General features: G+C 37.6%; 1 protein-coding gene across 3 annotated transcripts in view; it reads left to right on the forward strand.

Moving 5' to 3' along the window:
• Nucleotides 1-16,595, forward strand: part of CSRNP3 (cysteine and serine rich nuclear protein 3) — a 204,116-nt gene that overhangs the window by 176,748 nt on the left and 10,773 nt on the right. For all 3 annotated transcript variants that reach the window (XM_070357824.1, XM_005893455.3, XM_070357827.1), the window contains one exon: nt 14,365-14,661. In XM_070357824.1, coding sequence (XP_070213925.1) covers nt 14,365-14,661 — 297 coding nt within the window. The remainder of the gene's footprint in view (nt 1-14,364; nt 14,662-16,595) is intronic.

Raw genomic sequence — 16,595 nt, forward strand, 5'->3', positions numbered from 1 at the left:
TGAGTTTTTAAATATCATTGACTATGTTTGTCTAAGGTTTAGCTATCCAAAATCTAAAATTAGCCATCCAAAAACATTACGGATCCAACAATTTCAATCAGGTACTTGAGATTTCACTTTCAATATGACATTTTCTTTGAAATATACGCCTGGGATAAGCAACAGAATGTGACTGAATTAATTCCATTTTTTGGCTAAAGCAGCTAGAGAGGGTCAGTAGCAGAGAGAGGGACTGAAAGAAGAAAGGGAGGATTATTAAGGACAAACTTTGCCACTTTGGTTTTTCCTGGAGATGGTCCTCTGTGGGTGACAGTGAACTGCCCATTAAGGGAGGAGATAGAAGGAACATCTGACCAAAAACAAAAAAAAAAACCACTTTGCAAAGCTTTCAGTGTCAAACTTCTTCCAAAGCCTTCACTATGGCAACCAGATAAAACATACCAGGAAACTCAGTGGACTTGGTACTGGGTCATTTCCTTCCTACTTACCTCAGAAACAAAAGCTCCAGGACATAAAGGAGATGTTTTTCTTTCCACTCTACCTGTGTGTCTTTCCAAGGTGTCTCAGGTTGTAAACAGTGAATCAGTTTATACAATGACATCTCCTCCAATGCGGCCTTTTTTAAAAATTCATTTTTATTGGCATATAGTTGCTTTACAATGTTGTGTTAATTTCAACTGTGCAGCAAAGTGAACCAGCTATGTGTATACACATGTCTCCTCTTTTTTGGATTTCATTCCCATTTAGGTCACCACAGAGCACTGTGAGTAGAGTTCCCTGAGCTATACTACAGGTTGTCATTAGTTATATATTTTGTACTTAGTATCAATAGTGTATATATGTCAATCCCAATCTCCCAGTTCATCCCATCCCCACTTCCTCTCTTGGTTTCCATACATTTGTTCTCTAAGTCTGTGTCTCTATTTCTACTTGCAAATAAGATCATCTATACCATTTTTCTAGATTCCACATATATGCGATAATATACAGTATTTGTTTTTCTCTTTCTGACTTACTTTACTCTGTATGATGGTCTTGCGTTGTGTGCTTAGTCGCTCAGTCATGTCAGACTATTTGCAACCCCATGGACTGTAGCCTGCCAGGCTCCTCTGTCCATGGGGATTCTCTAGGCAAGAATACTGGAGTGGTGGCCATGCCCTCTTCCAGGGGATCTTCCCAACTGATTGAACCCAGGTATCCCACATTGCAAGCAGATTCTTTACCATCTGAGCCACCAGGGAAGCCTAAGAATACTGGAGTGGGTAGCCTATCCCTTCTCCAGGGGAACTTCCCGACCCAGGAATCAAACCAGGATCTCTTGCATTGCAGGTGGATTCTTTACCAGCTGAACTACCAGGGAAGCCCATATGATAGTCTTAAGATTAGTAAAAAGAACACAGACATGTGTTTTTGTGTTTCTTTATAATAAAATACTTCAGAAACAAAATAAGGATAGAAATTTAGTTTTTCATTATAAAATGTCTTAGTGATTCTTCTCAATCTAATTATGAGTTTGATATATTGAGAAGTAATATGTATAGTTAGATTTATACAACGAATCCAATTTTATTTGGGGGGGGTGTTCAACTGTGCCTTTATTGGTGGTGGTGGTGTTTGTTCCAAACATTGTCTAGAAACAATTAATAGAGAAAGCTTATTGAATAAAGTACATGTTTCTAGAAGAAATAACTAGCTTTAGATTTCTAAATTACAGAGTACAGCTCTTTTTCCCTGTCAAGCCCATTCAGACATGTCATGCTCTTCACAGTAATCATTGCAGTCATCTTAATACTACACATTTTTCCAAATTAAGTACTTAGATTTCATCATCTGCACCACACTGTTGAACAATTACATTAGCCTTTATTCCCATTTCACGTGTATCTGTAAAATCCATTAGGCGGCTGCTTCTATGTTTCAAAGGAACCTTGGCATTGAATTCGCCTGGATTATCTTTTTCTGGATTCTGTTACCATGGTATAGGAAATGTAACTTAGTTTTCACAACTTTCACTGGATTCTTTTTCTCAATGTTTTCCCAACCCTGATCGTTCTTCCTCTCCTTTCTAAGGTCAAAGCTGTTTCTACATTGTGGGGTTACCATGTGTTCCTTGAGGAATGCTTGGTTGTTTGCTCTCTTTCGTCATAAAAAAAGAGTTGCCAGATGGTAACTCTTCCTTTAATGAGCAAACTTTAAAATGTCTCTGTCTAAATTTCCTTCACCCAGTCTTAGATTTATGACTGTGCTTTATTCAGTTAGTAATTACCTGTATAGTATTATAATTCTCCACCTGCATGCCCAGTCTTCCAGCCCTGCCCTCTTGTTTCCTCTTAACAGTCTTATAATTTAACTAACCTTCAAGTAAAATTCCTAAATGCTCTAGGAGATAGAAGCCATTAGAGGTTTGTGAGAGATGGCTGACGCCAAGTATCTCTAACCTATAGTTTCCAAATTTAGGGATAGGTTTTTAACTATTTCCTCATACGACAGTTCTTACTAGATGGATCAGAGTGACTCCTTCATCCCGGGATCCGTGCCTGCGGAATGAGGAGAGGGGGCTGCGTTAGGCATTACTGACAAGAGTGTGCCGGTCTTGGTATTTTTAAACTCCACTTAGTATTTTTAAACTCCGTACAGAATTTCTTTGTCAGCCTCTGTAGAGATTACTCAAAAGCTTATATAGGACCAGTACTTCAGAATGCATTGCTCCAACACCAAATGGAAAACATGGACTTCCCAAATACTTGTCATGTCATATGTGCAGCATATTTTGAGAGGATCAGAGAAAATACAGCTAACCAAAGTGGTGCATCCTGAGAAGCTGGGCTTCAGCCCTGAGCAAATGCAATACATTTAAGAATAGGTTCCTTCAAAACTGCTGGCATTTTTATTTAAGTGGAAAAATTAAACATATGTAATCAATCTCTACAGTTTTCCTATGCAATAAACAGTGATCTTCTAGTTCAGGAGACATCCATTCAGCTGATTCTTCTCATTAATATGTGGGGTTCACACAGTGGTGTTCTGGAGTCAGCTTATAAAAATTCATCACTAAAGTGGATTGGACTCATCTCTTCCCCCATTGTATCTTGAAATCACCAATGATGGGAATAGTCATATTGTGGGATTTGACAAGCACAAAACAAACACAAGATTAGACAAACACAGCAAACTTGACAACAAATTAGAAACACCCCTCCCTTTTTTTTCAGAGACATAGTTATTAAATATTTACCAGGACACTCTTGGATTCATTTCACTTATTAGCCTCTGCTAAAAGAGACAATGCCTGTCTAAACCAGAAGGAAGAATAAAGGAATGTATGGAAAATTTATGTCTATTTGTTGATATTATCATCTTTTCTGGTGACTTTTGGGGTAATATGTAAACCAAGGACTCATTGTAAATTCAGGTTGTTGAAATTCTTATTAGCTGACAAAACAGCCGAACATAATGAATCTGGTTCCAAATTGCCACCTACAATTAACAACTAATGAACCAAAGACTTACACTGTAAGATTTGATTGAACATCAGAGTGATATGAATGTTTTAGTTTGGTTTGCCAGAGACATTAGCACCCAGGCTATTTATTCAACACATAACGTGTAACCAGGAATTCCTTTCATCAAATATATATCCTATGTGTATTTGGGTATACAAATGCAGATATGTATATCCAGCCTCTTATTACACATCTCTGGCAACCCAACACATTGCTTTTTTAAAAACATGTATTGAAGTATAGTGAAAGTGAAAGTGAAGTCGCTCAGTCGTGCCTGACTCTTTGTGATCCCATGGACTGTAGCCCACCAGGTTCCTCTGTCCATGGGATTTCCCAGGCAAGAATACTGGAGTGGGTTGCCATTTCCTTCTACAGGGGATTTTCCCGACCCCAGGATCAAACCCGGGTCTCCCGCATTGCGGGCAGACGCTTTACCGAAGTACAGTTGATTACAAAAGATGAAAGAAAGGGAGGGATAAATTAGGAGGTTGGGATTAACATATATATATATAGATTAATATATATATATATGTATACAGATCAGATCAGTCGCTTAGTCGTGTCCTATAATATAAACACACACTGCTTTTTAAGAAAGCCCATTCCATTTTGTAGTGATAATTGTTAGAAAGCTCTTCATATTGATCAACCTGCTATCATCTAATATTACCTTCTGACCCTAATTCTGGCCTCCAGAGACACAGAATAAATCTTGTTCCTGTTCTCCAAACTCCAAGTGTTTGAAAGCAGTCTTGCTGCTGCTGCTGCTAAGTCACTTCAGTCGTGTCTGACTCTGTGCGACCCCATAGACGGCAGCCCACCAGGCTCCCCCGTCCCTGGGATTCTCCAGGCAAGAACACTGGAGTGGGTTGCCATTGCTTTCTCCAATGCAGTAAAGTGAAAAGTGAAAGTGAAGTCTCTCAGTCGTGTCCGACTCTTAGCGACCCCATGGACTGCCGCCTACCAGGCTCCTCCATCCATGGGATGTTCCAGGCAAGAGTACTGGAGTGGGGTGCCATTGCCTTCGCCGGAAAGCAGTCTTGATGGACATGCAAATATTTGACAATAGGTTATATGGGCTCCATGTGTCTCTGTTCTATAGATTTAAACATCCTTAGTTCTTTTCTCTAATGCTTCTGTTTTCCAGACACCTTATAGCCTTGGTTACTTCTTCTGAATATAGTGCTGTTTATTAATGTCCACCTCAAAATATGGAACCTGGCGGTGGGGTGGGAGTGAGGCTCATGAGAGAGGCGATACGTGTACACATAAAGCTGATTCATGTTTTGTACAGCAGAAACAAACACATTATAAAGCAATTATACTCCTTAAAAACTATGGAACTTGATCTGGACATTGCATTCAAGATGGGATTGTTGCAGTACATAAGGATATGTTACATTACCTGCTAACTGAGCTGTAGATACTCTATCCACAGGTATATGCTAAAGGTACAGGAGCTTTTTGGATCTTAATCAGTTTGTTTGTTCATATTATGCTGGTGGTAAGTAAATCAACAACAACAAAAAGACAAGGAAGCAAACATGCATATCAGGCCTGGTAAATCAGGTCTGCATCATCATGCAAATTAAAACTTTTTAACATCTCCTGGGTAAGACTCTTTTTTAGTACTATATATGGTGTACACAGAGCAGTGAATAAAATTTGGGGTTTTTTTATTTGAATGAACTTGATCTTGTCATCTGACAAATATGCTAACCTGCCTTTTAGTCCATCCAAGATATATTTAAAAACTACATTTAACAAGACAGGGCCAAGTTCATGATACCCTGTCAGAGGGTCCTTGTCACCACCCCAGGTGACCTTCATGGAGATTCCTTTCCTGGGCTAGTCTCTACTGCCAATAGGATCTCTAAGCAGCACACGCCTTATTGGTGGTGCAAAGAGGCTGAGTATCTCTGTTCTTTGAAATATTTTCAACATTTCAACTAACTGAAATCCATGCATTCAACCATATCCTTATTAATCAGCTGGTATTCCATCCTTCCATGTACAGAACGTAAGAAACTTTGTCAGAGAATCTCAAGACTAGATCACTGGTTTTCCAGTTATGTTCCATGGGGTCAGGGCTGTTGATACCTTTCTCACTTTTGTTTGTTTAATAGGTTAAGATTCTGCATGGACTTTAATTTGACACATGGACATTCTTTCCCTAGTGAGCCCAGGCAATAGTCTTATAGTTACTGTTCCCTGTTCCCACCTGTATAGAGACCATCTTTTTAAATCATCTTTTTTTGGAATTTTATCTAGAATTTGCACTTTTAAAAATAATAATTCACTTGCATTTTGATTACCTTTTAATTCCTTTCCCCATGACTCTTTGCAGATACTAGGCAGAGCAGTCGTAACTTTCAAATTTTTCATTGATTTAAAACATGAATAGCCCAGGCCTAAGGATTCTTACATAAAACTGCTGAGCACTCTTTCACTATCTCCCACCTTCTTTTTTTACATGAAATTCTTCCTAATGTATCTGTTCTTCCATTTCTTGTTTAAAGGTTTTTCTTCTTGATACAGACTGTGGAATCAGAATAGGAAGTAAATGATTCTGCTTTGTGTCTTTGTATCTGCCTCCCATTTTATCTGTCATTTCCTCCTCTCCACTGCTTCTATAACTTGCTCATATATTTTGTTGCACTTACCACACTCTATCATATTTATTACAGGGTCATCTCCCCAGCAGACTAGTAGCTGGTGGTCCTTATTCTCAACATATTCCTATTATAATGAGGGAGATATACATAAAACCAATCACCAAAACTAATATATTACTACAAAATTAGGCAGCATACTATGCTGATTAAATGCCCCCGGGGTAAGCAATGATGGCTCAGACGGTAAAGAATCAGCCTGCAATGCGGGAGACCTGGGTTTGATCCCTGGGTTGGGAAGATCCCCTAGAGAAGGGAATGGCAACTCCAGTATTCTTGCCTGGAGAATCCCCATGGACAGAGGAGCCTGGTGGGCAACAGTCCATGGGGGTCCCAGGAGTCAGACATAACTGAGTGACTAAGCATATAGTACAGGGTAAATGAGTTACAAGTCAGCTGAGAAAATCAAAAGTAACACATGAGTTCAACAGTGGTAGCTATCACTTGGACTAGCTTCTTTTGCTGGCATGTCTATTAGAAAGAACACCTCCACAAGCTCACAAAATAGATTACTCAAAGGAAATGCTAACTGGTGAGAATGTCATATCTTCAGCTGGCTTCCTGTATTCTTTTTTGAGCTCTTGTTCTCTGTGTATGAATCATATATTTTTTTTTAATTTCTGAATGAGCTAATTATAAGGAAGCTTTTCTGTTCTCTTACCTCCTGCCCCACAGCACTAAGATCAGCTCTTGGAGTGTAACTGTAACCATATCCTTCTGTTTTCTTCTATACAGGTTTTCTATTAATATTATTCTAAGAATTTTCACTCCAGACTGGTCTTGTGAGCCTGGCTCAAGCTTTGGAGTCAAACCAAACCTGAGTTTGATTCTCAGTGCAATCACCAATTATCTAAGTAGCTAGACTTTGGCAAATTATCTTCATGCTCAAATTTTCTCAACTGTTAAAATACTTCCTAAGATTGTTTCCGAATCAGGTGAGATAATTTATATAAAGTAGAGAATTCAGCACCTGGTTTTCAAGCTATGATGGCTTGGGTCATTCTCCACATCATCCTCATTATTGTAGGCAGCAATCAGTGTATGTGGAACTGAATTATTTTTTCACATTTCTATTGCCACTATCATTGATACATGTGTTAATGACTTTGTAATAACCAGGAGTTTTTATTATTAAGAACACATTAAACCACTGAAAGGAAGTGTTTTTATTTTTGTGGGATTTTGCTTTGTTTTTAGCATTATGGTCGATCCACGTTTTCAGTAGTTTCCCTCGCTATAATTATTTTACATTAAGTTAGTTTCTTCAAGCCTTCGATTCATCAAAAAGTTCATCTTGTTGGAATTTACAGTGGAATATATTCACTACATGGTACAGAAAAAAAAAAAAATTGACTACTGAGTTGACAATCTCCCACTCACCAATCCACCACCCCACTCACTCCCCCATCCCATCTGGTCCTTGATTCAGGATAGTCTAAGAATCACTCTGCTGATTCTGGAAGTAATGTGTAACATGTCCCATCCCTCAAACATATTTAGATGGGCAAAACTTTTACTCTATTGGGCTTTGGAAACAGTTTACTCATACTTATCAGTACATATCAGATAGATTTGCAAAAGTAAGGAGTTTCAATTCTGTTTAAGAAAAGCTATAATCCTTTAAATTGTAGAGTGAGTCTGGACAAGTTTACACAGTGGCTCAAGAACTAAGCCCTATCTTAAGTAGCATCATTAGAACAAAGCAAATACACACACACACAAACACACAGCATTCCTCAAGATATTTCCAATACAGGATAAGCACACATTCACATAAATGAGATAAATATAAGGATCATTAAATCAAATTATGAGTTAAGACATTACTTATCACCTGAAGATGGCGAAGGCAGAGGAAGGGGGATGCTACTTTCTGAAAACGTTCTGTTTAGTTACTTTTTGTTTTTTGCTTATGGGCCAAGACAGGAAGGGATGCCACACAAGTTCATCCAGTCTAGATATTTTGTAGGCCAGTGAAAGCTCTGTCCCATCTCAGGCCTGTAAAGCTATTGTTGCTCAGCAGGGACTTTCTGCCTCCACCTGTTCAGCTAACTGCTACTCCGTCTTCAGATTCAAGCTTAGATGTGACGTCTACCCTCCTCACTCCACCGCTTGCCCCACCACCAGATGCAGCTTCTGCTGGTTTCGTCACTAAGTTGTATCACTCTTGTGACCCCAGGGACTGTAGCCCACAAGGATCCTCTGTCCATGGGATTTCCCAGGCAAGAATACTGAAGAGGGTTGCCATTTCCTTCTCCAGGGAATCTTCCCAACCCAGGGATCAAACCCCAGTCTCCTGTATTGCAGGTGGATTCTTTACTATCTGAGCCACCAGTTGCCCCTTCTACATAGTCTCAACGCCCTGTGTCCAAGTTCAGTTAGGAAATCGTTATCGGTTCAGTTCAGTTCAGTCTCTCAGTTGTGTCTGACTCTTTGTGACCCCATGGACTGCAGCACGCCAGGCCTCCCTGTCCATCACCAACTCTTGGAGTTTACTCAAACTCATGTCCATTGAGTCGGTGATGCCATCCAACCATCTCATCCTGTGTTGTCCCCTTCTCCTCCCACCTTCAAAAATTACTAGATTCCTCTTCTCTTTAATCCATTGATTTCAAGACCCATATCTTGTGCACCAACACACCTAGAGCCTAATGCAAAATAAGCACAAAAGATTACTGGATATATATTAAATATATAAAAAGAATTATAGTGGGGTTTCTTTTTATAAGGGAAGCTTAATATGGCGTTATTTTTAGCCAGTGATTTGGTAAGCCTACAGTATGAGTGTTTTCATATAATTACTAAAATAACATAAATCATTTTCAATAATTCAGAATTCAAAAGCTTTATGAATTTAACAGCCCATTATAATAGGACTCTGGATTTTATGATGAGAAAAAACCATGTTGGAATTCAGACATTTTATTAGGTACCTTAATGCTCAGTAATTAGTAGTATATGATTATTACATTTCCTACAAGGAATCTATAGTTGTATGTATTAAGTGTGTATATATGTTCATATGAACATGCAATATATAGGCAACAGAAATTAAGTAATCCAAAAGAAGATTCCGTTATTAAGTATCTTCCTTTTGAAATCTGGATTTATAAAGTCATAGTGCAGTAACTTTAAATGTAGATAGTGCCGACATCCTTAGCACCTCACTCTAGTATGTTTAATTAAAATTTGTATAAATGTAAATTAGTGTAAGAGGATAAAGTAATATCTAATCAAGTTATTTTTCAAAAGATAACAATACCTTTTTGGTCCACACCTAAACTGTGTTCATTTTGTACATATTCTGTGTTTAATTCTAATTGCACCTTTGTGATGTGTATTTATATACTGTGTGCATAATATGGTTGTGAAATTTGGATTACAATTGTAGATTATGTATGATGGCATTGCTTGAGAATATTTTGCTTGTAAAAATTTGAAGGTGCAATCAAATGCTACTAGTTTTTCTGATTTTCAAGAAGCTATCTAAAGTATTAAGCCTTTTCCTTCCTGTGTAGTACTTACTAAACAACTTTTTGTATTTAGGCATTTGCATCAAATTGCTGAACAAGATTAATATCCACATTAGTTCAACAATTTTAAAAGACTATTTGGGGAGGGTTGGGTATATAGTTTTTTAGCTCTATTTACATCCCAAAGTAGAAAGATAAAATTTATATTTACTAGAGCTATTCAAAGAATACACTTTTCTATATTGTAAAAACAGGAACAGCAAAGTAAATCATACAGAAAATAAACATTTATACTATTCTGTAAAAAAAAAATATATATATATATATAAAAAGAGTGTATCTAAGTAATTACCAAAGCAGTTAAGAACACAAGCTGCAGAGTTAAATATTTAGGATTCTGACATAGTACATACCTCACTGCCTATGATTTTGGACAGGTTATTTAGCATTCCTGTGCCTCAGTTTCCCCATCAGTTAAACAATCTAATGCTAATATCTACTTTATGAGATATTTTGTGATGCTCAGTGAGCTTATGCAGGTAAAGTGCTTGAAGCAGTGACATGCAGATTCAAAACTATTGTTATTCATATTGCTATTATTACCTCATATCTGATTCTCTCACCTCTCTTTCACCCCCACCTCCAATCTCTCTCTCTCTCATTCTCTGTCATACACACACGCACACACACACACACAAACAGGTTTGAAGGTCAGTATCATTTGATGGTCTCCTTAAATCACATTTTTTTGGCAAGCCTTCTTTGAGCTCTTGAAAAGGCAACATTCTTTGGGAAAACAGCACTGAGCCAGAAATGGTCCAAGATACAGATTGTCTTTTAAGGAATCAACTTCAAAAGAGAGCATTTTTTTGAATGTGCTCGTTACTCTGTATGCATTTATTTTATAAACAAAGGAACTTTTTAGACACATTGTGGTTTAATTCCACATTATATTAATAGTCCCCATACTGCATTAGGTACCACTGGAAACTTGGAATCCATCTGTTTTATACAGGGAAAAGCATACTAAAATAGAAGTTAGGGGATTAGATTCTATAAGCATGTCTTAGAGAAGATGTAATTGTTAATAATCTGAGCTTCAGGAATGCATAGAATAAGGAGGCTGCATTTGATGAACTAATGTCTGAAAACTCAAGGATTCTGTTTTAAGATAGGAAAAAGACATTTAAAGGTATCATTCATGTCAAAGAGAAAAAAATTGTACAGAATAAATATTCCTGTGAAGATGGGTCATGGGGTAAAGGAGTCAGCAGAAACAGATGAGGAAATCTTGGAAGACTCCCCAGAGTTTGTTGTACCAGATCTTGAAAGTGAAATGAACATGAGTTAGTGAACAGAAATAAAATGCTCATTGACTTATTTCTCCATTGCTCTAATATAGAAAATGCATTTGAAAATAATGTATGCAATACTCTAATTTAAAAGAGCATTTAAGCTCAGTAGGTTTGGCCTGAGTTTTAAAGGTGCAATTGGGCATATCCTGGAGGAGAGAGTTGGAGAAGGAATTCCGAGGGGACAGCGGAGAAAATAGTACCTGTCAGTGGTTACACACCAAACCAGATACTGTGAGGAGGGGAGACAAGCCAGTTAACTAGGATGAACTGGAATAGTTCCAGTCTTCACTAGAAATGGCAGAGATGATATTGGATAGGTGAGGAGAAAACCTTGCCAGACCACTTCAGTGATAATATGAGATTTTGAAAATCTTGATTAGAGCCCTTGTATGTTCTTGAACAAGAGTAAAAATAATTTGCACTCTGTATCAAGGATTTTTAGATTCTTAATTGAATTTTTATTTTAAAATGAAACTACTTATTGTAATTTAAGTGACAGGTACACAGCAAAGTGATTCAGTTTTGTGTGTGTGTGTGTGTTTGTATATATATATATATATATCTTTCTCAGAATCTTTTCCATTATAGGTTATTACAAGATATTGAGTTCCCTGTGCTATACAGGGAACCAACAACCGACCTTGTTGGTTATCTATTTTATACAATGTATAGTAGTGTGTATATTTTATTCCCAAACTCCTAACTTATCCTTCTTTTCTCCTTTCCCTTTGGTAATCATAAATTTCTTTTCTGTCTGTGAGTCTATTTCTGTTTTGTAGATAAGTTCATTTTATCATTTTTTTTAGATTCCACATGTAAGCAATACCATAAGATATTTATCTTTGTCTGCCTGACTTACTTCCCTTGTTATGATAATCTCTAGGTCCACTCACGTTGCTGCAAATGGGATCATTTCATTTGTTTTAATATTTCATCACACAGACATATATACATACGTATATATACACACACCATATCTTCTTTATCCGTTTTCTGTCAATGGACGTTCAGGCTGCTTCCATGTCTTTGCTACTGTAAACAGTGCTGCTGTGAATGAACACCAGCATTGTTCATTCATACACGCAGTGTATACAAGAATGCATGTATGTTTTCAAATTATAGTTTTCTCCAGATAAATGCTCAGGAATGAAATGCTCAGGAATGGAATCAGTGGATCATGCGTTATTGGATTAAGAATCATCTGTAGTTTATTTGAGATACAGTTGTTTCTTTTTCATTCTTAGATGCCAGTTGGGTTATTCATGTTGTCCTAAAAATTTTCATGTCTTTAAAATGTTTACTTATTTTTATTGATTTTTAGATTCCATGTGTTATATGACAGCCACCATTATTTTTTAAAAAATCAAGCTCTATTAATATGAAATGAAGTTCTTTGTTGTTTTTGTTATCTTACCAGCTTCACAAGGGAGCAAAAATATTATAGAACATGGAGATTAAGTAGGAAGGAGGTACTGAAATGAATCCTGGGTGCCCTGCATGTGCTACGGAGTCAGAATTTCGATGAAGTTCACATAGACAAGCCAAGAATTAATGAAAACATAATTTAAATGCCACAGAGATGACAAAATAGGAAAGGTAACCCTCCTGTTGGTTAATGCAGATTTACCTATCTCAGAGGACTGAGTATATGTTAGGCAGTTATACACTTGAATTCCTTCAAAAATCAAATCTTTACAGATAGAAAGATGCTTCTGTGGGCAAATAAGAATTAACAAAAGTGCTAATAGCAGCCAAACAAAGTAATATCCTATTAGTGGACATCAAAGAAAAGTGAAAACAGCTTAACCAATGCATTTATAAAGAAATTTCAAGGAAGGTAATAAATTACAGATCACAGCAAGAAACAAAACCTAATAAAAGGAAATGCCTAACTTTGTTAGAACATAGATTTAAGCTCTGAAGTAAAATAAATAAATATATATAAATATATATATAATAAATCAACAGCTTTTGAGAATGTATTTCAGGGACTCTGCAACACACACACAGACACACACATACTTGCTACTGTGTAGTTTCCTCCACCTGAGGGCAAAGATCAACCTTTTATTTGTTTTTCAATACATTCAGAGTTGTCAAGTTTGGGATTTTTGGTCAGTAATAAATATTCTTCTCTAAGTGTCAGACTTTTTCCTATGAAGATGACAAAATGATGTCTGGTGTCACCAGGGTATTTTTACTGTGTAATAACTGAATTGTTGTTAAGATCAAAAGGCATAGTAATGATTACAGTTAATGAAATCCATAAAGTAATACATTGAAAAGCTAAAGAATCAAAAAAGTTCTATTTAGAACTTCTTTGAATAGTCCCTTACTGAGTTTCTGCATTTATTCCTGTGCTGCTTCTCAGAATATATGTTTTGCTCATATTCAGAGAAAGTGTCTCTTTCTAAATGCTTTTTTATGAAGAAAACATGTTCTGTGGTGATATAGCAGTAAGAAGTGAAATACTGACTCTGGGTTTCCTGATGAATGAAATTAATTTAGGAAAGAAATATACACGGAAGAGAACAGTTACAGTATGAGACCCAGCCGCCCAGGGGCTGTATTGCGGAAGGTACTGCTGTGGGTCGTCTCCTATGAACTCCTTTGGGGGCGGAGTTTGTTTGGGTACCTGTGTGCAAGAGCCTGCCTCACTGCCATCTGCTCTTGTCTTACTGAGAGCACACTGACCTGACTGACTGCTTCGTATCAAGGCCTTGTTCATGGAACATTCTGTACAGAAACCATGTTTGTAATCCCAACAGCACAGGGCAGCAAAACTTTATTTCCTAGTACATGGCTTCTCTGGAGCCCAAAAGACAGAGTTGTTGTTTCAAGGACATGTTTTGCTGATTTAGGTGGCAGCAGCTTCCACTAAGATGCTATCACCTCTGAACAAGGACACATTTATCCCAACATCAAATGTGTCCATCACGAACTGAGTCTAAAGATAGCTTTCACTGATGGGCATCTGTAACCTTTGGCCTGTTTCACATCATGCTGGCTGAAAGCTCCAACAACTGTAGCTCCTAGATTAGGAGGTTAAGAGTTCCAATTAACAGGTCTTGTGTCCATATAAAAGCCTATCATTTTGATATGTTCATGTACCTTCCTGTAACTTCTCTAAAGAGAAAAGTAAGAGGAAATGATTTGACTCACAGTTTTGTTTTGTTTTGTTTTCATCCCATATGAATCATTTGTAAGTGGAAGTGTAGACCTCTTAATCTCCCACACTTATCCACAAACACTTATGGATTATAGGGACATAGTGTTATATAATAACTTCATTCTTACCAAGTGCAAAAGTGGGGAATTTTCAAACCTGCTAAGTCTCTTATTTGCTGCTTTGTATTTCTAGATGACAAAGAATGGCACCGTGGAATCTGAAGAAGCGAGCACTCTTACAGTGGATGACATTTCTGATGATGATATTGATTTAGACAATACCGAGGTGGATGAGTACTTCTTTCTTCAACCCCTGCCAACAAAAAAACGAAGAGCACTGCTGCGGGCCTCTGGAGTTAAAAAGATTGATGTGGAGGAAAAGCATGAGCTGAGGGCCATCCGCCTGTCTCGAGAGGACTGTGGTTGTGACTGCCGGGTGTTCTGTGATCCAGAAACATGTACCTGCAGCCTGGCAGGCATTAAGTGTCAGGTAAGGATTGGGATTTCAGGGAACCCAAAGGCAAGACATTATACACTACCCACTAAAGAGGCAGTTGTGTTACATATAATGAAGTTTCCCACACGTGGAAAAAACTCTGAAGCAAGGCAAGACACATGATTCAAGAAGAGAGAAATACTAATTCAATGACATGAGTATATGTAATATATATACTTATACATAATATATATTATATAAACATGCATATGTACATATCTATGTAAATATATGTGTACATAATATTTTATATATTATGTATGTGTATTACCTATACACACATATATCTATTTATATATTATATAATATTATTTGTATATATAATATTTATATGTATTACATACATAGTATACATAATATATAAATGTGTATGTGTATATATATATTAATGTGTATGTATACACATTAATATATATATATATACACACATATATGACATATATGTGTGAAAGGCAATCCAAACTGCAATTATCAGTTGAAATTGTTTCCCCTTGGATTCATTTATTATACGAGCTCACTTTGGCTTCTAACAAGCAGCCAAGGAGATCATGTCATCCCCACCATTTGAGTTTGCATTCTCTAATCCATCCATGGGCTATAATATGATGATTGGTTAAAAGTGGTGCAGACTAGTGGAATAATGATTAGACTGGAACTTCAGAAAACTGAGTTCTGGCTCTGTTTTCTGCCACTATGTGAAACTGGCAAGTCAGGTAAGCTTACTGGGTTCAATTTTTGCACCTCTGACCTGAATGGGCTAGACTAGATCAGGGGTTGGGGAATGATTATTCACAGGTCAAATCTGGCCTGCCACCTGATTTTTGTAAATAAAATCTTATGGAGACACAGCCATGTTCTTCTTTTTTTGTTTACATATTTCCTATAACTGCTTTCATATTTCTACAGCAGAATTGAATAGTTGCTGGAGAGACTATATGACTCACAAAGCTTAAAATTATTCTCTGGCCTTGTACAAAAAAAAAGCTTACCAACCCCTGAACTAGATGATTCTCAGGTTCCTGTCCATCTGCAGCATTGGTGCTATGTGATTAAATAGGGGGTGGTATTTTATGCAGAAATTCAACTTTTTCAGTTAAAGCCCTCAGGCAGACAAAAGGAGAAGGCAGTTCTCATCAGTTGAGCAGTTGCTTGAGGTAGATTCACAGAAAAGGAAATCACTGCTTCCAAAGTGGCTCTAGATTCTGGCTCTGACATCTGCTACTGCTTTTTGTTGGGGCCAGGATGACTGGGATCGAATCTGCTTTCTTCTCTGTAACATGGGAAATTCCTGAGCTTGCATAAGGTAGCAAGAAAGGCAAGTTCTTCCTGGTTGCCTGTACTCTGGTCTGCATACAGATGGGGTCTAAGACAGTAAGCGTATCTTAGGCGTTCCTTGGGATGCCCAGAATTCCACTCATCACCTGAGTGAGGACCTCGGGCTTACACCCTTTGCTGAACCCAATCACTCAATCACTCCAATTATTGGAGTAATTCGGGGGTATTGATTAAATAAGCAGCTTCTCTAGAGAAGCCTGTAGTCTAAGGGAGAGCAGGGGAGGGGGAGCCAGCAACTAAACCAGAGTCCACCAGTCACAGTCATGAATGTGCGTACCTTTCGCAGCCCCCACAGTGCATCAAGTACCAAGGACCCAAAAGAAAAAGACAGTGAACCAATGCGAGTGAATTATCAGGCTGCATGAGACTAAATGGTGTCTCAGGCAGAGAAGTTCATTTTATAATAAGAAAAGAAAAAACTCATGGCTAGTGTGAGGAATGTCATGTTATTTAGACTAAAAATAGCAGATGGGTATGAGGGCAGTAAATTTGTTTAAAATTGGGCGTGTGAGCTGGCTTGCTGCTGAAAAAAGAGCTCAGGAAAAAGACAGAAGCACTGGGGGGAAAAAATGGGGCCGAAATTAATGGGCAGG

This window comes from Bos mutus, chromosome 2, assembly GCF_027580195.1.
Source record: "Bos mutus isolate GX-2022 chromosome 2, NWIPB_WYAK_1.1, whole genome shotgun sequence".
NCBI classification, from domain to species: Eukaryota; Metazoa; Chordata; class Mammalia; order Artiodactyla; family Bovidae; genus Bos; species Bos mutus.